The sequence below is a fragment of the Urocampus carinirostris genome, chromosome 16, assembly GCF_059441175.1.
Source record: "Urocampus carinirostris isolate Australia breed hairy pipefish chromosome 16, RoL_Ucar_1.0, whole genome shotgun sequence".
In the NCBI taxonomy this organism is placed as follows: Eukaryota; Metazoa; Chordata; class Actinopteri; order Syngnathiformes; family Syngnathidae; genus Urocampus; species Urocampus carinirostris.
Genome location: NC_142364.1, coordinates 30,092,102 through 30,117,939, shown reverse-complemented (window position 1 = coordinate 30,117,939; position 25,838 = coordinate 30,092,102). Strand labels below are relative to the sequence as shown.

The following is a 25,838-nucleotide window of genomic DNA, read 5'->3' as shown; positions in this document are numbered from 1 at the left end:
GTTCCTTTTTCGCGTGAGGCGAAATATCTTTTTGCGTAAAACGGCGAGCATACAAAAACACTGTGACGTCAGGAAACAGTCCTTTGAGTGAAATTCATCCATGTTTTTGCCAACATTATTAATATCACACATAACATGAGTAAACGGGGAGGAATTTTGACAGTAGGTACTTTATTCAATATATACACCGTACTCACAATATTTTGACTTTTGCACCTACAAATCAAGTCTTCAATTTATGTATCCAAATCGTACATCAGTTAAAATTATCCATCAAAGACACTAAACCTTTCTGCAAATCATCGGTGTCAATGTCAGGTAGCTGAAGTTTCCGTTAATCCATGGGGAACAATGACAAGTGAACGCCAGACGCAGTTTACACAGAAATAACACTCAAAACAACATCAGCAGATGGTTGTGTTATTATTTGATCACCATGCCTAAAACCTGTACATTTTTGAACTCCCAAAATACCAAATCAAAATTCAGCTGTTTTTTTAAATTTGACATACCTTGTGATAAAAAATTAAAAAAGTAAATTGAGAACAAGGGCCGGCACGACACTGAACCCCTGATGCCTCCGATATGCAGGTAGTTAGTTACCTTGTATGGCTGACTCTGCAAACTATGTGAAGTGAATTGTATAGCGCTTTGAAGGTCCTCAGTAACTAATCAATAAAATAAAGGTTTTAAAACTTTGTTATTCTTGAGTTCTGATACAAGTGGTAAAGGGATCAAGTTTAAAAAACTAGGAAGACTTAATAGAGACTTAATGACCAACCCGCACAATTCTTTCTCTCAATTTTTGTCCAAAAGTTCAGAAGTTTTTTTTTGTTTTCTTGGACATACCCGTAGCAGCAAGATGACTGATCAATATGTCAGTTTTCTTTAGGCGAACCTCATGTTATGTCAAATAAATACAAATTTCTCATTCTAGGAGTATTTGGGGAAAAAAAGGTTATATGATAGTTCATGTGATTTTCCATATATTTACATCATGTTTTTTTAAGAATGTTTACCTTAACCATAGGAAAAACCAAAATATACACAATTATACGCAAGCAATAACCGAACAATGTTGTTACATAGTCTCAAAGTTTTGTGTTTAGAAATACATCTTAAGAAGCAAAATCCACTGTATTTTATCAATTTTTTGCAAATTCTATAAAGCAGGGATGTCAAACTCAGTTTGGCTCTGGGGCCAGACCCATACTTTATGTTCTCAAACGGGCCATATTAGTAAAATTATTTTAACCTAACATTTTCAGTTTACCACAGTTGTTCCGTTATTATGCTTTATCAATCAGAGAAAATGGTTGGATGGCTTTTTTCCGTCCACTTTCTACGACAGAGGAGGACCTCTTGAAGCTTGTCTTCCAAAAGTTAGTTAAATTTAACTTTATTTATCTTTATTTAGCATATTATTTCATGAAATGTTTATTTTTTAGTACAAAACAATACAGGTTACTTATACACGCCTTAAACATACTTATATTATCCTTAAACATACAAAATATAGCACTGAAGCAACTTACGAACAAATTAAATTTGCGTCTGTACATCAGATAACTACTAAACTAGGGGCTACTCAGGAAGGGTATATCCTAAACTGCCCCCTAGTGGGCAGAGGAAGCTTTTCATTTGCATTTTTCATAAAAACCATATGACTTAGAGAGTCGCTTTTTTTTGGACAAATTCGGAAATTCACGGTGGACCAAAATCACAGGCTGTATCTGGCCTGTGGGCCATTTGTTTGATATGCCCGCTATAAAGAGTAAAGGTGACTTAAAATATCATGTTTTAGCCAACGATCGTTCAAAACTGTGCTCAAGAAAATAGCTGATCTGTGATTGGTTGAGTAACTCCACCCATCCATCCATTATCTGCACCGCTTATCCTCAGTAGGGTCGCGGGGGTGTTGGAGCCCATCCCAGCTATCTTCGGGCAGTGGGCAGGGGACACCCCTAACTGGTTGCCAGCCAATCGCAGGGCACACAGGGACAGAAAATTCGCTCGCTCAGTCACACCTAGGGACGATTTGGACTGGTCAATTAACCTAACATGCATGTTTTTGGAATATGGGAGGAAACCGGAGTGCCCGGAGGAAACCCAGGCAAGCACAGGGAGAACATGCAAACTCCACACAGGAGGTTCAATCTGATGACCTCAGAACTGAACCGCACACGCGTTAACCACTGCGCCGCCGTGCTGCCCGCTTGAGTAACTGTAATGTAATATTCCCCTCGATACCAACTCTCAAAACAGCCGCCCTTTCTGGAAAAGTTTGCTTCTTAACTAATATTCCTTAAACTAAAAATTACAACAAACACCATTTTTTTTCTTTTATAAAAAATATATCACAGAAATCCTTTGGGTTGATTTCCATTTCAAATATACAAATAGCATAAGAATATAACAAAGAACAAGAAAGCCAGTGGCCAGTTACTGGAGAAGAACTTCACAACAGATAACCCGGTATCCAAGAACCAGACGCACATCTGAGAGAGGCCCAAAGTCTGCAGCGGGAAGCCGAAGTGGGTCAAGTGCCAGTTTGTGCGCGCTCTAATTGTTCGCCTCCAATATCCTAAAAGGAAAATGGTCACATGACAATGGGGCACCAACGTGACTTATCGCCCGAGCTCAGAATTGAACCCGGGACCTTCTTGTGACAATTCCTTTTAAGTCCGTGCCTTCTGATAGCCTTCTGCATTGTTGAGTGCATTAAGTTTAGAACGAATGCATGCAACGTTTAAACAAGCAGTCTTTATCCGGAGAATGGGCTTTGTTTCAAAAGTGAGGTTGAGGGAAAAGTAATATTTTATTCTTCTAAGCAGTGGTGTCCAAAGCGCAGTCACTGAGCCAATTGCGGTCAGCAATGACATTTTTAACGGCATTCAAAACTGACAAAAATACTAAAAGGCCGATGAAAATGCTTTCTATTGACGACAAAGTTGAAATTCTCCACATTCTTAAGGAAGGTGAAAACATTTCTATGCTACATATTTGTTTTACAATAAAGTTCTCATGTACGTGACAATATATCTGTCAGAACTAGGGCAAATGGTAGATTATTGGGATATCGAGGAAACAAACGCCAGCGATCCGGTGCTTGCTGGACAGGGGAAGCAAGGACCTCACGGGATCGGAGCGTGATCGGAATGCGTAGTGGATTTGACGGGGCATGAGATCGGAGCGTGGAGACAAACGGGAAATCAGGAACAGACGAGTAGGATACGGATGAAGACCGACGGGAGCCAGAGTCAAAGTGCTTGCCTCGTGTATGCGGAGGGTTGCTGACTGACTGACAAGGAGTGACTGGAGTACTGGGTATAAATAGGAGGGGAATCAAATCACCAGCAGCTGGCGCCAAACGAGCGGGCACAGGTGAGTGCAATGAGTAATCATGACAATATCATCTGAAAAGAAAGTGAATAGTGTCCTGAAAAAAGTTCCCCTTTCCCCCTTTTTGTCCAGGAATCAATGATGCAATATAGTGGCAGAAATATTTTTAGAACAATAATTTCACAGTACAGGAAAAAAACGTTTCTTAAGTACAGTACTTTTTTATTTGTTACTTGGAATGTTCTATTCATATTAACATTTTGACGCCGCTTTTCATTTTTCCTATAACGTCCACATGATGGTGATAAAGTATCATCTGAAATAAAAATTAGTGTCCTGAAATAATTTCCAAACCATTTTCAGAACAAGTAGTGTATTATAGCACGAAGATTATTTTTAGGATTATCATTTGACAGTACTGACGTTATTTGTGATTTTTTTTTTACAAAGTACAATACTTTTGTTTGTTAAACAAATGCTTTAATGCAGGGGTCGGGAAACTTTTTGACTCAGAGAGCCATAAAAGCAAAAAATATTAATTTTATTTTAGGAAAGAGCCACACCATATATTATGAGATAAATTTACTAAATTGCTAAACCCGCGCCCCAGACAAAAGCTTAGTCTTCAGCACATTTATTTTTGATGATTTGATAAAAATTATGAAAAGAGAATAATGCCAGAGCCCCTGTCCCAAATTCAACAAACAGACCACTTTAAACTTGTCTCTTTCTTGCAATTACTCAAGATCGGTTAAACTCCTTTTGACCCTTTTTTTCATACATATTGGTTTCAAAACCAGATGCAAGCATTTATTTTGTAAAAACGTCACAACATTCTGAGAATAGAGAGCCTTATGTGCTTACCTTTGGCGAGAGAAGGGAGGGAATGCTTGTACTTTTTGCATAGCTCCACCCATCCCTCCCACTCACCCAATCAAATGACTAAGTTCTCTTCCGGTGTTTTGGCGTATTTACAGTTCTGTGGATTCATCATAAAGTATCTGAACACTGAACACAGATTATATAGTGAACTTTTAAATAAAGGATTCTTTAGCGTTGTAGAGCCAAAACAAGTTTTTTTCCCCCTTTTTTTGTGTGACACCTTGACTGTAAATTGTAGCGAAAAACATGCCCCATAGATACTGCGAAGTGTTTCCTTCAATTTAGCTTTGGTTTGATTTTACGTGTACAGGATAGACAGGTAGCTGTTAGGTAAATCCATGCCGCAATTATAAGGGCTAGGACCTTAGCTTGGCCTTTTGGCTGAGAGTAAGTGTCCCGGCTCCTAGGCTTTGTAGCGTATTATGAACTGACCGATAACGGATAATGGATAATGAATAACGAAGATAGATCAATAACCCTTAAAAACCCCAAACCCCCAAATAGGATAGACAATCCCGGTTTTTAACAAGATGGAGAAATTTTGCATGCAATCAAATTGATCTCTGAGCCATAGGTACTCATAGAAAGAGCCATATATGGCTCGCGAGCCATAGGTTCCCGACCCCTGCTTTAATGTATAATAGAGTATCCATCCATCCATTATCTAAACCGCTTATCCTCAGTAGGGTCACGAGGATGCTGGAGTCCATCCCAGCTATCTTCGGGCAGTGGGCAGGGGACAGCCTGAACTGGATGTCAGCCAGTCGCAGGGGACACAGAGACAGACAAGTCAATCGCTCATTCACACCTGGGGACAATTCAGAACGGCCAATTAACCTGACATTTATGTTTTTAGAATGTGGGAGGAAACCAGAGGGCCCGGAGGAAACCCACGCAAGCACTGGGAGAACATGCAAACTCCACACAGGAAGGTTCGATCTCATGACCTCAGAACTGTGCCGCACACGAGCTAACCACGTGCTGTCCATAATAGAGTATACAATAGATACATAATTAAATAAAGGTTTGTACTTTGCGGCTTTGGATTATGATTTTTGAGGGACTACTTTGTATGTATAGTCTCAAATTCTGGTACATCGGATATTTCAGATCTTTTTTTCTGACAGAATATCCATCTTTACTCATTGCCCTCACCTGTGCCCGCTCGGTTGGCGCCAGCTGCTGCTCGTTGCCTGATTGATTCCCCTCCTATTTAAACTCAGTACCCCATTCACTCCTTGTCAGTCCATCAGCAAACATCCGTATACGCAAGGCAAGCAGTTTGACTCTGGCTCCCGTCTGTCCCGCCCCCATCCGTATCCTGCTCGTCCGTCCCTGATTTCCCGATCATCTCCGGCTCCCTGACTTTGCCCTTCCTTCGACAACGCTCTGATCTCCCGCTCTGGCTAATTACACTTTTCTGCCCACCGACCACGCTCCGATCGCCCGTCACCGCAACCCCACTCGCTTCTGCATTCCGATCACGCTCCGATCCCGTGAGTTGCCTTCTGCTCCTGTCCAGCGAGCACCAGATCGCTGGCGTTTATTTTCCCGCACCTGACTTCCTCGATATCCCAATAAACTTTTGTGTGAAATGTTATGCGTTTGGGTCTACCATCTGTCATCAGCACTACCGAGTATATTTTTGCCCAGTTATCCCAACATTTTTTTCATCTTATTTTATTCTTTTAAGTATCTGTTTATCCTGGAGTGCCATTTCTAACCATCTTATTAACAATGCTCATTATGTGGTTATCTATGACAAATAAACCAATTCTTATTTAAGTTCCCAAATTTGCTGCACTTACAGCATTGTCCAAAGATTTTCTGTATGTGAGAGGATTCGAGAAGGCCGATGCAAAACAAGCCAGCGGAACTCACCTGACAAACTTCGGGAAGGTTCGCGACATCTGGGAAGAGGCCAATTAGCACAGGACAAATGCTGAAAACACTGCTCACGAAATTGGCAAGCCTTGGGGAAGGAGGTTTTCGCTTTCTGGTTGAGCTCTATTAAAAAATAAATACAGCAATATATAGGAAATTGTCCTCAGCATTGGGGGCTCATATATTCATGCATGTACATGCCTTCAGTAGTCCGTTTTGGGACTAACGCGTTACAAAGGGAAGCGTTCCTGAAATGCAATTACTTTTCTTGGTAACAATTCCTGTAACACGTTGTCTATAGATTTAGTAACTCAAATGTCGTGACTACACGGTGCGTTTCTGCGTTAATCTGCTACTTATTAAATGCAGATCAATAATGTGTCCTGTCCTCTGACTGCAGATAACTGCTGCGTCACATTGTCCCATACAAAACCTCGATTTGTCAGCGACATTCCCTTATGGGTGGCCATGTTTATATTTACCAACAAAGTACAACTGAATACAGTTGTGGTGGCGCAATCTCAAGCACAGAGAATGCGGTCACTGAATTTCTCCTAATGTAGAAATTCTCTCTACCGTGTTTACTAGCATCCAAGCCAAATTGACAACTATGAAATAAAAAGTTGCAGTCACCTTATGGACATATTTGGTTGCGTGTCGCCAGTGCCGAATGGCAGGCGGCACATAGGAAGGGGGCGTGGCTTATACAGGAACAACAAACCAGCGAGAACTCAATATGGCATATATAAGCACAGAATTTACTGTAAACTATTGCTTAACTTTGCTCTTTTCACTTTTAGAACTGTTTTTCCAATGCACTATGCCTGGAGAAAAAAAAACGTTTTAGACAGTACCCAGAAATGCAAAAGGAGATTTTGGAGTGGTTTGAAAGCCAGTGACAAAATGGTTATGGAGTGTCTCGACTAAGTGTTTTTTACTAAGCTCTCAAGATTGCAAAAGTCAAGATATATGAAGGCATTACTGCTTCCACGGGAGGGTGTACTCGTTTCCTTGAATTTATTTTACTTTGTGGCAATTTTAAAGCAGTTTAAGGGGGTCGAATTCTATCCGAGTGTACATAATTTGTGACTAAATAGTTACTTTTGGAGTAACTCACTAAGTTTTGGTGTCAATAATCTAGGGGTAACTGAGTTACTTTTTAAATAAAGTACTGTATTTATACATGTATAATACACACTTTTTGTACCCCAAAAATAACCTAAAGTTTGTGTGCGGATTTTACACAAGATTCTTCGGTACTGCAACAGGATTTGAACCTGGATCGCAGTGGTGAGAGGGATTTTCTAAGGGTTATTCTTCTTTATTCATTATCCATTATCCGTTAGTTCATAATACGCTACAAAGCCTAGGAGCCGGGACTCTTACTCTCAGCCAAAAGGCCAAGCTAAGGTCCTAGCCTTAAAGCCTTGCTGCGCTCATTGCGAATGCACCGTTCTCGGAGGTACTGCAATACCGGGCCGATGCGTGGAGTGGACAGAGCAAGCTCTTATTCCATCTCCGAATAGCAAAAATCAGTAGTTTAGGTCCGTTAGTTAGAATCTTATGTACTGCAATACCAACACATGACGTTATAGTTGGAATTTCGATTCATCTAGATTCTCAGAAGGGAGGGGGGGGGGATTTTTTAAGGGTTATTGTTCTGTCTTCTTTATTCATTATCCATTATCCGTTATTCTCAGAAGAGCGCCGACTCTTAACCACTAGACCACTAGGGTTGTAGTAGACATATGAAAAGGCCTTAGCTTTTATCTAATCATCACACTATTTTTACTCATGGTACCACATTGTTGAATATGTGGGCCCATGATTAGAATAATTTATTGACAACATAAAGTATGAACGTAATAACAAAATAAATAACAATGTATTTATGTCTCATGTATTTTATGCAGGCAACATGGCGGCACCCTGACGGTATGGAGATCCAGGGTTCAATTCCAGCTGCTGCCACCTCCCTGTGCAGTTTGCATGTTCTCGTGGTGCCTGCGTGGATTTCCTCCGGGCACTCCAGTACCCTCTCACTTTCCAAAAACATGCCTGTTGGGTAAATAGCCAGTCCAAATTGTGCCTATGTGTGACTGAGTGAGTGCCCTTTGTGCCCTGTAACCAGCTGGAGACCAGTTCGGGGTGTCCCCGTCTCACAGCCCAGAGATGTCTACGATGGACTCCTGCACATCTGAGACCCTAGTGAGTTTAAGTCAAGTCAAGTCAAGTTTCTTTGTATAGCCCTTAATCACAAAGAGTCTCAAAGGGCTGCACAGATGAAGTATTGTGACACCATCCCCTGATATTGTCAACATAAAATATAGGTTATTCATATGCTATAGAATAGAGGTGTGTTTTAAGCTTAGATTTAAACATTTCCACTGAGGTTGCATATCGAATCTCAGGGGGTAAGAGCATTCCACAGCACTGGGGCCTGAATGGAGAACGGATCTCTTCTTGGCTCTTGGGATCACTAGTAGACCAGCATTTTCAGAGCGAAAAATACTAAAATAAAATAAATAAATAAAATAAATAAATAAAATCATAAAATAAAATAAAAATATATCGATATAAACGTTGCAGGAAATGGATGGATTATTTTATGTCATCCAAAGTCTGATTCAGTTTCAATAAATGAATTTAATCATGGCTCCATGCATTTCGCAACATGGTACTGTGAATAAAAATATTGTGATGATGAGATAAAATCGACTGTCCTTTTTCTGTGTTAGCTTTTTATTGGTCTAGTGATTGAGAATCAGTGCGCTCACCACTGCAATCCGGGTTATCGACACATTAGTGACCTACATTCCTTTTTTTGAACTGAGAAAACGTGTTACACCAATGTTTTGACAAAGATATTGGGGTGCACGTTATACACGAACAAATACGGTAACTAATAACTGTAACTTCTATTTTTCAGTAGCACCCACAACAGTCATCTGTCGAAGTTCGCATTCCTTACACTCGGCTTTTACCTGTGTGTAATTGAGTGTGCAAAATTAGCACACGGCAGAGGGGGCAAGGCGTGCGGTCCTCTTGGCCCCGGGCCAGCCTGCGGAGGCACGCCTCGCAGAAGACGTGGCTGCAAGGTTGGCAAATGTGAGGGTGCAAGTACACGTCTAGACAGATGGCGCACGTCAACCCTGTCTTGTCTCCAACCTCTTCTTCTTCAGTGGAAAGTGTTGAATTACTCAAAGTGGTGGCCTGGGAACGAACACAACACCCACAGTAGGATACTATCAACTATCTTGACCAATGATGTGAGGTCATCATGGAGGTATAATATTAAATTGTAAATGGTCTGCATTTATATAGCGCTTTTCAAGTCAATGAAGACCTCCCAAAGCGCTTTACAATGTGCTTCACACTTACCCATTCACACACACTCACACACCAATAGCGGCCATGCAGCCATGCAAGGCGCCAACTTGCTTTAGGGGCATAAGGGATTCAGTGTCTTGCCCAGGGACACTTCAACATATAACACGGAGGAGCCGGGAATCGAACCTGCGATCTCTTGATCTCAAGACGAGCGCTTTACCACTTGAGCTAATGCCGCCCCAATTAAAAATATAGTAAATCGTTATTTTTATTCTGTGTATTTTGTCAACATGACAACACTCATTCCTTTAAATTATCTCATTCAATATCATAACACATAAAAAAATAAACATGCATGTTTACATGATAGTTCATGTCTTTTTGCTTTTTTACTTATTTTATTTGTTTTTTGAAATGAACCAGCAGGAGGTGCTAAATAATACATACTGCACCTTTAAGTTAAGACACTAAATGGTTTTTTTCTTTTATTTCATGCTCTGGAAATCAAATGATGAATACGACGTGGGTTATTTATAGTCTGTGCCTCACCGGACACTAACTTCACCGCACATCACTGATTTTGAGAGTGGAATGTTGACTTAATGTATCAGTGTGGCCTCGTCCTTTACCTGCTTTTGTAGCCACTTATCCCGCCGCGTTTGTTTCCTTCGTTCCTTCTTTAATTTATTCCTCTCCCGTCTGCTTTGTCTGTGAGAGGTTTCAGAGGTCAGCAAGGATCCAGGCTGCCAATTGTTGCAAAAACATTTAAGGATCAATGATTTACTTTGGCTAATTACCGTATTTTTCCCGGAATCTAACTTGCACTTTTACAACTGTTTTGACAGACATTCTGGAGCAGTGATATGCAGTCAGGGGAAATAGGTGAAGCTGTTTATCTCCATCTGCTAAAACAGTGGTCCCCAAAGTACGGCCCAACTCCTGATCAATACTTGAGAGCACTTTGACGCGCTTCTTACTAAAAAATAACTCAAAGTCGGGGTGCGCCTTTTTGGTTACAAAGAGATTTAAATCCGTGTTGTGGTGGTGAGAGCACCGAACTATTACCACTGGACTACCAGAACCGTATTGGAAGAATAGAATATAACTTATTGTCATTGTAGCGAAACATAGATCACATATAGAAGAACTGTATTAGAAGAATAGAATATACTGTAATTTTTTGTCATTGTAACATGAGAAATACACATAAAATTTAACAGTCATCTCTGGTACCGACTATCTATACCAGTGTTTCTCAACTAGTGGGTCGGGACCCAAAAGTGGGTTGTGGACCCACTTTTGTGGGCCGCGGGTCTTCGCCTCGGCAAAATAATGTCAAGAACAAGAAAAACAATAGAGCGTCAATTACAATCTTTAACAGTAGATGGCGATAATGCCCAGCTCTATCTCTTCTACCTGCTCAGTCAGTTGGCGTGTTTGAGAGGGACCACTGTTGTGTTTTATTTTTTTATTTGCTTGTTTTATTTCCTTTTTCTGCCGATAATAAAAGGAAGGAAAAGTGGAAAATAGTGACGACAATGATCGTGTCAAAGAAGGAAACGATTGTTAAATGATGTACTACTGTAGTGTCAGCCATTAAAGCGCAGATGTAAGGTACAGTAAATGGCTTAAAAATCTTACATTTTTGGCTTTTTACTAGTATATTCATCCATCCATTATCTAAACTGCTTATCCTCAGTAGGGTCGCGGGGGTGCTGAAGCCCAACCCAGCTATCTTCGGGCAGTGGGCAGGGGACACCCTGAACTGGTTGCCAGCCATTGGCAGGGCACACAGAGACAGACAACTCACTCGCTCATTCACACCTAGGGACAATTCAAACCGGTCAATTAACCTGACATGCATGTTTTTGGAATTTGGGAGAAAACCGGAGTGCCCAGGGCAAACCCACGCAAGCACGGGGAAAACATGCAAACTCCACAGAGGAAGGTTCAATCTGATGACCTCAGAACTGTGCCGCACAAGCGCTAACCACTGTGCTGTCGTGCTGACCTACCAGTATATTAACTTTCATTAACTACTTAGTTAAATAATGATCTATGTTTAGGTACATGGTTTGTTAATAGGTTAAACTTATTTTACTATGTGGCTATATTAAAGCAGTTTTAGGCGCTTATATAGGCTTATAAGCGAGTACATACAGCACATTAAGTCGTTTTGGTTTTCTGGTCATTTGGGTTATTTAAAAAAGGCAAATATATCATAATATATTTACTTTAAACTGCACAATAATTTCAATGGCGAAAAAAATGTGAAGTGAAAGTATTTTCTTGACTTGGTTGTAGCTTGTCATTAGGGTCGGATGGGGTTTTCTGAAGTCAGACTAGTTGAGAACCACTGATCTATACCACTAGTTGTCCACTGCTCTGACAACTAAGCTGAACTTGGACCGGTTAGGACTGTGCCTGGCACAAGAAAAAGTTTATGTTTCATGGACTTTTTTCCTGTATTTGGTTAGTTTTTGTTTCATGAATAATGTTATCATTTATTGTCCGACTTTTTTTTCTGTGAAGATTTAAGAAGGTTTATTTGATTGTGGCTTTCTGGAAAATACATTTTACATTTAGGAACTTCTGCAATTGTCACACGTTTTCTGTTACAAACGCACACAGACCCCTCATTAGAGACGGTAAAAGTGTTCTCACAGGAAAACGTGTGGGGACCCGTGTAAAAACCTTGGATGAATTAAAGATTGCAATTAGTCATTACAAACACAAGGAGGGGCTGTTAAGCTATCTGCTATAATAGAGGACATCAGTCAGAGTTCGGTTCCATTGGAAGGTTTTTCTTGAAAAGGTAAATTTAAAAGAAATGGCACAAATACATTTTACTGGATATTCAAATACATCTAAAGTTAATTTGGGCGTTTTTTCATTAATATTGACTAGGGATACCAGGTAAATAGGTGACTGTTTTAACAGGGACGAATACTTCAGTACAATATATAAATATCTAAAGTTGAAAGCTGAGTATCGTGCCAATAGTTTTTCGCCACGGTCATGTTAAGAAAAGAAAACCACGATAGGTGAAAAACGTTAAATCGTAACATTTATTATGTCTACTATTATTATACAATGAAAGACTCTACAAACGTGGTCGGCAACCCCGTGCCGTAGACCGTAACCAGACCGTGTGTCCTTTGGTATTGGATCGCACTAAAAGAAAAATAACGTGCCTTAGTTTTTGTTTATACCGTAAGGAAATGGATATATTTGTTGGGTATTTTAAATTGCATGACACAATTTTGTAACAGGCGGCTGGGTGGATAGTGTGCAGCCCCACAGTATAAAGGTTCAAGGTTTAAGTCCAGCTACTGCAACCTCCCCGTGTGGAGTTTGCATGTTCTCCCCGTGCCTGCTTGTGTTTCTTCCGGGCAGTTTCCTCCCACATTTTAAAAACATGCATGTCAGGTTAATTGGCCGGTTTAAATTGTCCCTAGGTGTGAATGAGAAAGTGAGTTGTTTGTCTCTATGTGCCCTGCGTCTGGCTGGCAACGATTACATGGTGTCCCCTGCCCACTGATGGGATGGGCTCCAGCAGCACCGCGACCCTGCGGAGAATGAGCGGTGCAAATTGGTTGAATGGATGGAGTACAGTGAGAATTACTGGCAAAATAATACGCACGCTCTCTTTAAATTTAGGGTTCTTTAAACCCAACTCATTTTTTTCATCCCTGCATTAGACCTCTAATTACTGGATATTGATATTTCTAACTCAATCAATTCATTAATAAATAACTAGTCTTTTTTTCATTCCCCAAAATTTGATTGAAGAAAAATTTAAATAAAAAAACAAGTAGTTAATGTATGCATGCAAATTACAACTAAAACAATTTAAAAAAAAAGTTAAAATATTGAAAAAAAAGATTAACATTTTTTTTTAAATTCCCCCCAAAATTAATTTAAAAATTTAAACTAATCAAACTTTCAAATAGAAACTCTGCAGAAAATTAAATTAAAAAGTATATTTGAAAAGTTACATTAAAAAAAACACATAGACATGAATGTAAACATATCAATACCTCTTCACCATGCTCAGCTGAACTTCTAGTCATGATTGATCCTATAAGGGACTGTGAGACATCCTCTTGGTCATTTTCTAAAGATGAAAGCAAATCCACCTCACTTTGCAACATGGGGCTTCCCAGAGACACTGGCAATGCAGCGGTGACAAACGGATAGCCAGAAACCGCGCTGGAGGTGGTTTTGTCCATGGGACACAAGATGTGAGACATTGTGGACCTGTCTGAAGAATCTGGAAACAAAGACCAGTCATCCACAGAGTTCGTACACACTTTTCATGGTAAAATTCAAGCACTCTTTAAAGACTTTCAAAGCCAATTTTTTAATTTGTTCAATACCATAAAAGAAGAAACCGATGTGAATCATGTATTTTGCAAGATTCACATATATGATTTTTAACCTCGCTTCTGCATTCATCAAGACATAAGATTATTACATTTTGAATAAATCATGAATATATTTGTGGATCTCAAAAATCCGCGTGTTTATATTTTTAAAACTAATCTCTCCCCATATACTGTAGATTTTGAGTAAAATGACCGCAATATGAAACTTACATCCTCAGTTGTAGGAAGTTCTTTCAATTACAATTTACCACTGGGAAACACTACCTTGCACAAATACACATTTCATAGTGCCCTATTCAAGTGTAACATGCACCTGTCTTCTTCCGAGCGACGCCTAGGGGGCGATGACACTTCATAGGACAATGTCCAGCTTCAGGTAATCATGAGGGAAGAAGAAATGCAATGGCAAAGCAAAGCCACTAGAGAGCAGTATCAGTGCCATATTTAAGCAGACTTGTTGTGAAACATGGCAATAATTTCAAGCATTTAAAGGCACTTCACCCAAAACCCAAACACTTTTTAATCCTTAAAAAACACTTTAAATATAAGCATTTTCAAGGATTTCAAGCATACGAAACCTCCATCCATATTGTAACTCTGCCTCACAGAGTTCCAGTCAAGAATTTTGCCTTCTCACCTGCGGACATTACTTTTGAGGTTTCACCAACGATGCTGAGTTGGAAAGAGTTCTCTTTGTTCCGTTCTGGTGTCTCATTCCTGCCCTTTGTCAGCAGCTGTTTAGGTTGTGTTGGGGAGACGATTACAAGTCTCTGCTGATGCTCGTGATCCACGCGACATTTTGCAAAGTGGATGCAGCAGTCACGGCCGCAGGGACACTCGCTGCGATGGATGAAGTTGAAGCCTCCTAGACGAGCTCTGCACTTCTGGCAGTTAAGCCTCCCAGCGGTCCAGTGCGCCTAAGCATCAGATTGGGGAAACATACTTAAGGAAATGAAAGTGTTTCATTATAGTCACTTCCTAAGATGATTTATGGACTCAACCTGATGAACTGAAGTCAGTATCCACTCCGGGAGCGCATTGACATCAATGTGCCATATGTTGCAAGCTGCCTTTGAACTTTCATTGTTGAACTCAACCTGCAAACATGCAATATATAAAGGTCATGTTAAAAATGGTTGTCAGACATCCTTCATATCATTCACTTTTTATTAATATTTCAATAATATTGCCCAGCGTCAAGAAGAAGGATGCCTCTCGTCTCAATAAACTGGCTAGGAAAGCGAGCTCTGTTGTGGGCAAAGAGCTGGACAGCCTAACAACAGTAGCTGAGAGACAGGCACTGAAAAAGCTGAGGTCAATCATGGACAATCCATCGCATCCGCTTCACAGCATTATCTCCGGACAGAAGAGCAGTTTCAGTGACAGACTGCTGTCACTGTCTTGTACTACGGACAGACTGAAGAGATCTTTTCTTCCTCATGCCATGAGGCTCTTTAACTCCACCCGGCAGAGTAAAGGCCCACATTAAACCACACCACCTACATTGGATATTACCGAATCTTACTGCATTATGTATTCTGTGTAGCACTATTTAGTTACTCTATATAACATGCTAAAGTGGGCATTTGCACGTCACACTGGGTATTTGTATATTGTATTCTTTTGGCTTTATTATTGTATTGTTCTCAGCTCAGGGATGCTGCTGGAAATGTGAATTTCCCTTATGTAACCGCGGTGTACGTGTCCCACCAAAGATCCACATTCACGCTGGACTGGATGATGAGGTTTTTATTATTACAGTTTCTGCAAATGGATGAGTCACAACATTAGCTTTTTCTGCTGGGTCTGATCTCTTTGATCTCTTTGTAGTACTCTGGTTAAACTGACAACAAAGCATATCAAAGAGCTTTCTTTTCACTTTACAGAAAAGACATTTTAGAATATCACAATACATGTATAAATCTTTGCATTTTAACAAGATACTTTTAGCAAGAGATCGTATAGTGGATTTTTAACGTTTACAATGAATTCAACATGTTTTTCTTTACTCTGAATTTTAACCAACATCATCCCTTTTTTTAATGTATATGAAAAATAGGAATAAAAACAATAATGAGTATAAAAATGGGTACAATTTACCTGCAAATGGATGAGTCACAACATTAGCTTTTTCTGCTGGGTCTGATCTCTTTGATCTCTACAAGGGGAATTAAGATTTAGTAAAACAGAAACAAAACGAAAATAAACCTAAACAGCTTGACAATATCAATCACATTACTATGCATGGTGAGAGATTTGTCAGCTGGGGTTATAAAGTTTAAAATTAACTTATTTTGTGGAGCACCAAAAGATATGTCTTACCTTTGTAGTACTCTGGTTAAACTGACAAAACCCCGCCTCCTGGTCACATGTTAGAAGCCAAAACCAAACCCCACCCCATACCAGCAGATGGCACTGTTGGACTCAGCATTGCAGGACATTTACCAAAAACTATACACATATTTTAGCAGGAATTTCAATAAAATAAAAGTTATTATTACACCCGTTACATACACCCCCCTGAAATTCTGCTAAATATGGGAGTGCTACACTAAACAGAAAAAAAAATCACATGCCAAAAAGGCAAATACTGATGAAAAAGAGGACACGAAAACTGGTACAGTATTACAAGGAACAAACTGAAGTGCATGTCAGTTCTAAAACTCTCCCAAAAAGGAGTGTGAAAAGAAAGGAGGCGAGCAAACTCCTAACTAAGCACAGACTCAAAGATGCCTGTTACATCTCTGAAATATCAAACATTGTTCCTGTAGTTGTAAGTGCTCACATAGGCACAATTCTTGTTTCTTACTCAAGCTTTGTTACTCAAACTGAAAGTGCATCTCTACTGAACTTAAACTAGGAACTTGCAGATATTGCGGACAGATGATTGTCACCTACCACATGGTCATTCATCTGACAAATAAGACGACTAGGAGGCCTGATGGACTGGCGGACCCTAAGACCATAACGGTTAGGTTGAGCACCAATAACCTGAGCTTGAAGGTCTGGGGCAGTCAAGTCTAAACAGTCAGTATCAGGGGAGTCTGCGTCCAGATGGTCAGTGTTCAATGGGGTCTCGTCTGGGAGACCCATACCCAAAGGGATCATGTTTTCAGAGCACTGTGATGGGCTTTCCGTATTGTCACTTGAAGTATGGTCAACATCTTGTTCGGGGATGTGCTGACTTCCTCGACTGGATGTATCAACACTGCGAGAGTCGGACTGGGCATCAGATCTGCTGTCTAGTGAGTTATCCTCTACCTCTGGATGAACTTGCTCTTCACCTGCCTGTATCACCCAGTTTACTGTACGGACATCACTGTCTTCAACCGCGTCAGGTAAATCAGGGCATACATCACTTCCATGCATAGCAGCGTCAGACTCTGAGTGTTCAGATTCGCTGGCCAGATCATCCTCACAGGGCAAGAAGCTAACAGAGAGCAGCAAATTCCTGTGAACTACCTTCTCTTTGCCCGTCAGACAATCCTTGACTCTGTAGACATTGAGATCAGGCTTGACTGATATGACTTCATACGGGGTTGACTCCCACTTATCTGCAACTTTGCGTTTCCCCGGGACACCTCTGTTGGCGATCAACACCCGGTCTCCCACGACGAGAGGTGATCCTTTGGCCCTACGGTTGTACAGCTTGGCATGACGAGTCTGTTCTCTGAGAGTATTCCTCTGTACAATTTGAGCAGCTTCATGTAGATCTTTCTTCAGATGGCGTACAAAGTCAGAGTAGCTGACAACAGCATCATTGGTATTAGCATGTTGAAACATGACATCGACAGGGAGACGAGGGATCCTACCAAACACTAGGTAAAACGGTGCAAACCCTGTTGTCTCATGCTCTGTGCAGTTATAGCAGAATGTGAGCTGCTGCAGCATTTGTGGCCACTTTGCTTTGGGCTGAGGGGGAAGGGTTCTGATCATATCTCCCAATGTTCGGTTGAATCGTTCTGCGATACCATTTCCCATGGGGTGGTACGGAGTCGTATGGGATTTCTGCACCCCTGCCATCTCTAGAAGCTCTTTGATCAGTTTGCTCTCAAAATTAGCTCCCTGATCAGAGTGGATACGCCGTGGGAAACCATAGACAAGGAAGAAATCCTGCCACAGACGGCGAGCAACTTGTTTGGCGGTTTGATTTCTGCAAGGGAAGGCGTGCGCCATCTTGGAGAAATGATCAGTTACGACCAGGACATCTACAGACTTGTTCTCTTGTTCAGCAGTCCAAAAGTCTATACAGACCAACTCCATAGGCTCAGAGGTGACTATGTTCTTGAGTGGTGCACGGTTGTGTGGTTCCGGTGTTTTCCCTACTACACAGCGTTGACAGGATTTAACATAATTCACAACATCACGTTCCATGCCATTCCAGAAGAATCGTTGCCTCACCAGAGACAAAGTACGGTTCTGGCCTTGGTGACCTGCTGAGTCATGTAAACCTTGAAGGACTTTCTGTTTCAATGAATCAGGCACCACAAACTGGAAGATTTTCTTGGCCATGTGAGGATCTTTCCTTATTTTGTAGAGCATGCCATTCTGTATGGTGAGTCTGCTCCAATGCTTCAGTAGTTTCATCACACTAGGCGACTCGACAGCTCTCTCACGCCTGGTAGGTCTCTTGTGTCTATGCACAAAGTACATGGTTCTGCTTATTGTGTTGTCCTGTTCTTGTAAACCAACAAGCTGACTCTGTGGGAGTGCCGTTGACTGATCTCCCTTCTGCAGAAGATTGAAGTTAGCATCTGTTCCCATCACTTGACCCACGCCACCAGTGGACTGAGCACTGAAGACAGCAGCAACTTCTTCTGATGTCACAGAACCATTGGAGCCTGATGGAATTGCCCTTTTTACTGACTCGTCTGATGTCCCAGCACTCTCGTCTACAACAGCGTGACAATTGTTGGATACTCTGAACACCTCTTGCACAGTACTGTTGTTCACCCCGTTGACTTGGTCCAAGAGCGAAGTATAGGGCTCGGTAACAAGGCGATGACTCACACATGACCGTACAAATGGCTCACGGCTCAGAGCGTCGGCTACGATGTTCTTTGGGCCGGGAATGTACTTCAGGTCAAAATTGTATGCAGCTAGCTTCGCTACCCACCGCTGTTCACACGCATCAAGTCTTGGTTTGGTCAAAATGTATGTCAGTGGGTTATTGTCGGTCCACGTGGTAAAGTGTCTTCCTTTCAACCAATGGCTGAATTTATCACATACCGCCCATTTCAAGGCAAGAAATTCGAGCCTGTGTGCAGGGTAGTTGAGCTGGGAGCGAGAGAGCGTCTTACTTGCAAAGGCGACTGGTCTGGCTACTTTTCCACCAGGTGGCAGCTGTGACAGGACTGCTCCAATCCCATCAAAGGATGCGTCGACAGCCAGAATAAACGGCGCATCAAAATCTGGGTGGGCCAGAGTGACACCTGTCACGAGGTCGTGCTTCAGTGTTTCAAAGGCGTTCTGGCATGCATCGGACCAATCTGCAGGCGTCAGCTTCACTTGACCTTTCTTGCGGGCTCTCTTGCGCTTATGCTTGTCACCAGATTCAGATGTGAGCCTGAACAGAGGTTTTGCCTTCGCAGAACATGCTTCAATGAAGCTTTGGAAATACATCACCATGCCTAGAAAAGATCTGATTTTACTAGGGCATGGCGTCTTGCCATCCGACTCCATTAGATCAGCGACTTGTACGTCATTTATCGCTCTCACTTTCTCGGGGTCAGTCCGAATTCCATCCTCACTGATGACATGCCCAAGAAATTTCACAGTCCGTCTGAGGAAAAAACACTTTTTGGGTGCGAGCTTGAGGTTGTGTTCCTTAAGGCGAGTAAACACCATCTGCAGGCGTTGGAGTGCAACTTCCTCTGTGGGGGCAAACACCATCAGATCGTCGAGGTAACATAATAGGCTCATGAAATTCTGATCACCAAATATTGACATCATCATCCTCATAAATGTTGCTGGGCTGTTGCAAAGTCCCTGAGGGAGCCGGTTGTACTCGTGAAGGCCGAATGGTGAGGAGAATGCCGTGTACTTTTTGTCGTCAGGGTGCAAGGGGACATTGTAGTAGCCTGACGTCAGATCCATTGTGGAGAAAAAGGCATTTCCCCCAAGTGCGGCCAAAGCATCAGCTTGATGCGGTAGTGGGTAGGCATCCTTTATGGTTCTTGCATTAAGCCTTCTGAAATCAGTACATACCCTTAGTTCTCCATTCCGCTTCCATATGAGAACAAGCGCAGATGCATAGTCGCTAGTCGACTTCTGAATAATTCCTTTCTCTTCCATCTCGTTCAGAGTCGTCCTCAGTTTTTCATACTGACTTGGTGGTATACGTCTGTAGGGTAGACGGAACGGCTTATCATCAACAAGGTGGATACGATGTACAAACTCTTTGGCCTCTCCACAGTCCATCTTATGGCGAGAAAAGATTGACTCGAATTGTTCGATGATATGAAGGAGCTTGTCTTTACACTGCAGCGAAACCTCACATGACTTCAGGTCAATGTCTTGCAGTCCCAGAGCTTCCAATGCACGCATCATGTCCTCTTCTGACCTGGGTCGGACCTCTTTGCTCTGTACACTCTGCACGTTGCACTTGACCTCCTCTGCATTGGGCAGGTCTTCCGCTGCGATACAAGGAGACACATCTGCAATTTTCCTGTTTCTTCTCAGCACCACAACTCTGTCCGTGGGATTAAAGACTTTAACAGGCACCCATCCATCTCCCCAGAGTGGAGTAACAACTCGTCCGACAAGGACTTGTCTGGGCGCAGCCTTAGATTGAGTTGGCTCAACGACCACTGTGCTGCCCGCTGATGCCCCGGCCAACTCAGGTAACTTGCCCCAAATAACGTACTCGGTCCGTGGATTCAGCGTCACGCAACTCTTGATCTTTACTGTCCCTACCTTGTCTGGAATGCAATCACCTCTCCATCTCTCTGTGTTGGAAAGCATTGACAGGAATTGACTGTGGTTATCGGACAGACCGTTGTCAGGAGTGGAAACTAATCTCCAATAGCCATCAGTACTTTTCAATTGAGTCAAAATATATTTGATGGCATTGCTGCCAAGGATCATCTGTTCTGTCTGGCCTGGCACCACCATTACTGGTATTATCATTTGGCACCCGTAAACTGTGACGTGAATGTCGTACATATCTCTGGGAGAAACTTGGTGTCCACCGCAGCCTACAATGACATAATCATCGGCCGTGTAACTCATCATATCAGGGAATTGCTGCAGGAGGTACTTAGCTGTGTCCTCACTTACTGTACAAGCCATCGACCCGCTGTCCAATAGCGCTCTGAAAGTGGGGCCTTCTTGCACAAGTACAGGTGTGTAAAACAGTTCGTCAGTCTCCGCTATTCTCTGAAACCCCTGAAAGATCAGCTTCTTCGATGGAGGTATCTTGTTGCTATACAACTCATAAATTGATTTATTATCTTGCATGTCAGGCATCACATTAGTGGTGGGAGGTATACTCAGTTGATCTGCACTGTTCTCCCCTAAGCGCAGATCAGTTAGTTTCCCTGAGGCAGTGGGACAACTTTCGTCACTGGACAATCACGTCGAGAATGCCCTGGGGCATGGCAGTGAAAGCAAAGGTTTTTGTCTCGGCAATGAGAGAGAGCACTGTGTTCGACTTCTTTGCAAATGATACATGGCTTGTCAGTGAAACCATTAATTCTGTCTCCAGGTCGCCTGGTTGGAGCTCGCCTTCTCCCTTGAAACTGGTTTGAGGTAACACGTATCAGAACCTTCTCCAACATACTAATAACGTCCATTAGAGAGACATACTGTGGGCTCGAAGTCTGAGGTGGCTCGTGCATGAGGGTTGGACCATGGTTCACCTCAGCTTTGTGTACGGCAATTTCCGCTCTATTCGCAGGTTGTTGTAGGGAATCTGCTTTGTAGCTCTTCTCAGCGTGGTATTCATTCAGCACCTCTAGTACCTCACATGCTGACCACTTTTCGATGGTTTTTGATCTGTAAGTGAGTGCCAGTTCCTTGCATGGGCAGTTCCTAATAAACATGCGAGTGACCTCTATTTCAGGGTTGTCAAATGTTTTGCCCTGCTCACTCAAGCACTCAGAGGCAAGGTCAGCTGCTCTGTTTAGTCTCAGCCAGTAGTCATAGGGGTCCTCCTGGTGTTTGGGCAAAGTTGAATAAAAGTCAGCTAAAGGGACAGCAGAGTACTTGGTACAGCTAAAGTGTTTCCTGAGGAGACTATAAATCATGTCAGGGCGGGTATAGACGTCTATATTACTGTTTCTAATGCCAAACCTAACTACATCTTTAGCTTTTCCTCTCAAATGCATTTGGATTTCCTCTGCTTGCTCTTCAAGTCTCACATTACTCTTCTTAATAAATGTCTTCATTAGATCTTCCCACTCATGTAATTTTATTGAGTCTGAGCCATCCCCATTAAATGATGGTGGTTCTTTAACCTTTCTCTGTGTAACCACCTGAACCTGTGTTACATCTGACACATAACCTGGCTTACTCAATGTGTTTGCTACATCTTGTGTGGCAGCAGCGCTAGGAGCTACTGTATTGTGTGACTGTATACGTGAGAAAATGCTATCAGCCAATGTATGTCCTATCTCCTGAATAACATTTGTCATCTGATCAGCTACACCCTCAGAAATGTCACTCGTGCTCTGATTAAACATGTTTCAAATATGTAAATGAGTCAAAATCACAAAATAAATCAGGAGCCTGCGTAACACGTCACTGTATAGCAATTTTAAATACTGTGAGCTGATGGCATCATGAAACAATGTGGCAGGTAGGACAGTCCTCGGTTCGGAGAGTTTGATAGAAGTCACGGGTCACGGCACCAATGTAACCGCGGTGTACGTGTCCCACCAAAGATCCACATTCACGCTGGACTGGATGATGAGGTTTTTATTATTACAGTTTCTGCAAATGGATGAGTCACAACATTAGCTTTTTCTGCTGGGTCTGATCTCTTTGATCTCTTTGTAGTACTCTGGTTAAACTGACAACAAAGCATATCAAAGAGCTTTCTTTTCACTTTACAGAAAAGACATTTTAGAATATCACAATACATGTATAAATCTTTGCATTTTAACAAGATACTTTTAGCAAGAGATCGTATAGTGGATTTTTAACGTTTACAATGAATTCAACATGTTTTTCTTTACTCTGAATTTTAACCAACATCATCCCTTTTTTTAATGTATATGAAAAATAGGAATAAAAACAATAATGAGTATAAAAATGGGTACAATTTACCTGCAAATGGATGAGTCACAACATTAGCTTTTTCTGCTGGGTCTGATCTCTTTGATCTCTACAAGGGGAATTAAGATTTAGTAAAACAGAAACAAAACGAAAATAAACCTAAACAGCTTGACAATATCAATCACATTACTATGCATGGTGAGAGATTTGTCAGCTGGGGTTATAAAGTTTAAAATTAACTTATTTTGTGGAGCACCAAAAGATATGTCTTACCTTTGTAGTACTCTGGTTAAACTGACAAAACCCCGCCTCCTGGTCACATGTTAGAAGCCAAAACCAAACCCCACCCCATACCAGCAGATGGCACTGTTGGACTCAGCATTGCAGGACATTTACCAAAAACTATACACATATTTTAGCAGGAATTTCAATAAAATAAAAGTTATTATTACACCCGTTACACTTAGGGGATGAATAAAGTATCTATCTATCTATCTATCTATCTATCTAATATCGATACATTATATTCAAAAGCGCCTTTTAAGACACCCAAGGTTGCTGTTTACAGAATATAATACAACAATAAAACAAGGCGATAAATTAAAAAATATAACAAAGTGAAGTCAATAAGAGATGCGGGGGGTTCATGTGAGGCAATTTAAAATTGATAGGCATGTCAGAATGAATGGGTTTTGAGTCTAGATTTGAAGATGGATATGGTAGTGAAATTCCAGAGGTCAGGTGGTAATGAGTTCCTGAGCTGGAGGGCAGAGCGGCTGAAAGCGTTGCTCCTCAAGGAGCAGAGACGGGCACCAAGTACGGTGAGATGGAGGGAGGAGGAAAATCGAGGGAGGGATGGGAGTAGCCTGCCATTAGACTCTATGTGTGTGTAGCACACGTATTTTTCCAACTTCATGTAATTCTTGACAACAAAGTGATAACTGTTTGCATAACGCACACCAATTTAAAGTTGTTTTGCTTTCTTCCATTGAACAGCTGAGTAATAATAATGTTCTTTGGTGTCAGTAGGTGTTAACAAAATGCTGTTAAACTGATTAGTTGCTCAGATGGGAGGATCTATAATTAAATGACTATGTTAGGGCTGCATTAGCTCAGGAGGTAGAGCGCTCGTCTTAAGATCAAGAGGTCGCAGGTTCGATTTGCAGGTTTGGCACCTCCGTGTTATATGTCGTAGTGTCCTTGGGCAAGACACTGTATCCCTAATGGCCCCAATAAGCAGGTAGGAGCCTTGCATGGCTGACTCCCAATTGGTCTGTGAGTGTGTGTGTGAATGGGTAAGTGTGAAGCACATTGTAATGCGCTTTGGGAGGTCTTCATTGACTTGAAAAGCGCTATATAAATGCAGACCATTTACCATTTTACCATTCTAAAAGTCAATCAACTATTTTCCTTTAATTTCTATTTGTTATATCTTAAAAAGACAGCAGCACAGTAGTGCAGTGGTAAGCGCATGTGCGGCACAGTTCTGAGGTCATGAGATTGAACCTCCCTGTGGAGCTTGCATGTTCTCCCCATCCTGCGTGGGTTTCCTCCGGGCACTCCGGTTTCCTCCCACATGACAAAAACATGCATGTCAGGTTGATTGGCCAGTCCAAATCGTCAATAGGTGTGAATGAGCGAGTGAGTTGTCTGTCTCTGTGTGCCCTGCGACTGTCTGGTAGCATGCGTTGGTGGACTGCCGCCAGAGTGACACACCGTTGGATTACCCCTTTGCAGAAAAAAATTACGCCGTTACATAAAGGCGTTATTACCATCACTGAATATTACACAGTGTCGCTTTAAAATACACGCTTTTCAATGAAGACACCAACATTGCCACTTATCAGACAGGTATAGCTTCTAAGTGAGAATGTTTTGATCATCTGGGCACGATGCAGACTCTGCAAGACGAGATCATAACCACACAAAAAAATTACAAGGGGTACATATTTTCAAGCGTGCCTAAACACGTGAAAATTGTTTGATCACTTTGCCGTGTTGTTTACGCATTTAAATGACAAACACATAATTATTCATATTTACCTCTTGCAGAGATTCCACAACAACTATGCGGCACTTCCTGCAGCGAAGCATTTTGTGTTTATTTCTCAGTTTTTGTATCAATTGTCACGTCGACGCTAAAAAAGAAAGTTTTGAAAATGAAGACATGCATGACAAGAATATTTCAGGATAAATGTCTGGACTTGTCCTTTGTTCGGAAGCAAAACAATCTTCTAAAGGCAAGTACAATTGTATTCATCTTGTACACTTTTTTGGGGATTTTTTTTTATCCCCCAACAAAAACATTTTCCAGTACATAGATTTTTTTTAACTTTTCAAACTCCGATGAAGGCTGTAGCGACAACCAAAACTCTCAGCAAGGTAAATGTCTTTCTTTAGTGCAAAAAAACACGTTTTGTCTGCGGGCTAAAGAAAAATTGCAAAATTATCTTCACGACATAAATTCGAATTTGACATTATTCAATAATTAATCCTAGCGTAGAGATATTGAAACCTGCCACCCACACTTTTTGAACAAAAGTTAACTATAAAGAAACGATTAATTAAGTTAAAAAAAATAGACATTTACGTTAGAAAAATAGCATGTGATTAAAAGCAATGTCCCTGTCATTGTTTAGAGGACTTACCACGTTTAATTTGACGTTAAATTAGAGAAAACCGCTTGTAGGACTGAAACTTTAGCATGTTTCCTGTTTTGTATCAGAGTTGCTACAGCGAGTCAGAAGGGACAAAATAATTTTACTGTACAGTACTGCAAACGGATGGACGTAAGAG

The 25,838-nt window shown here is 41.5% G+C and overlaps 1 protein-coding gene and 1 non-coding gene across 4 annotated transcripts; both read right to left on the bottom strand.

The window, feature by feature from the left end:
• Positions 1 to 182: 182 nt before the first annotated feature.
• rnf180b (ring finger protein 180b) lies at positions 183 to 25,778 on the bottom strand. Of its 3 annotated transcripts, XM_088320085.1 has the most exons (9): positions 25,691 to 25,778; positions 25,086 to 25,180; positions 14,828 to 14,923; positions 14,464 to 14,743; positions 13,479 to 13,711; positions 10,068 to 10,181; positions 9,093 to 9,321; positions 6,106 to 6,231; positions 183 to 2,584 (listed from the first exon to the last, which is right to left on the bottom strand). In XM_088320085.1, the coding sequence occupies exons 2-9, from the start codon at positions 25,134 to 25,136 to the stop codon at positions 2,388 to 2,390; spliced, it is 1,326 nt and encodes a 441-aa protein (XP_088176211.1). In that variant the 5' UTR covers positions 25,137 to 25,180; positions 25,691 to 25,778; the 3' UTR covers positions 183 to 2,387. The 3 variants fall into 3 exon arrangements, with proteins under 3 accessions (XP_088176211.1, XP_088176213.1, XP_088176212.1); XM_088320087.1 differs by lacking the exon at positions 10,068 to 10,181; XM_088320086.1 differs by lacking the exons at positions 25,086 to 25,180; positions 25,691 to 25,778 and adding an exon at positions 24,549 to 24,606.
• LOC148351019 (U2 spliceosomal RNA) lies at positions 7,549 to 7,739 on the bottom strand. Its single transcript, XR_015847150.1, has one exon. It is a non-coding gene; the product is annotated as a U2 spliceosomal RNA (small nuclear RNA).
• Positions 25,779 to 25,838: the final 60 nt, after the last annotated feature.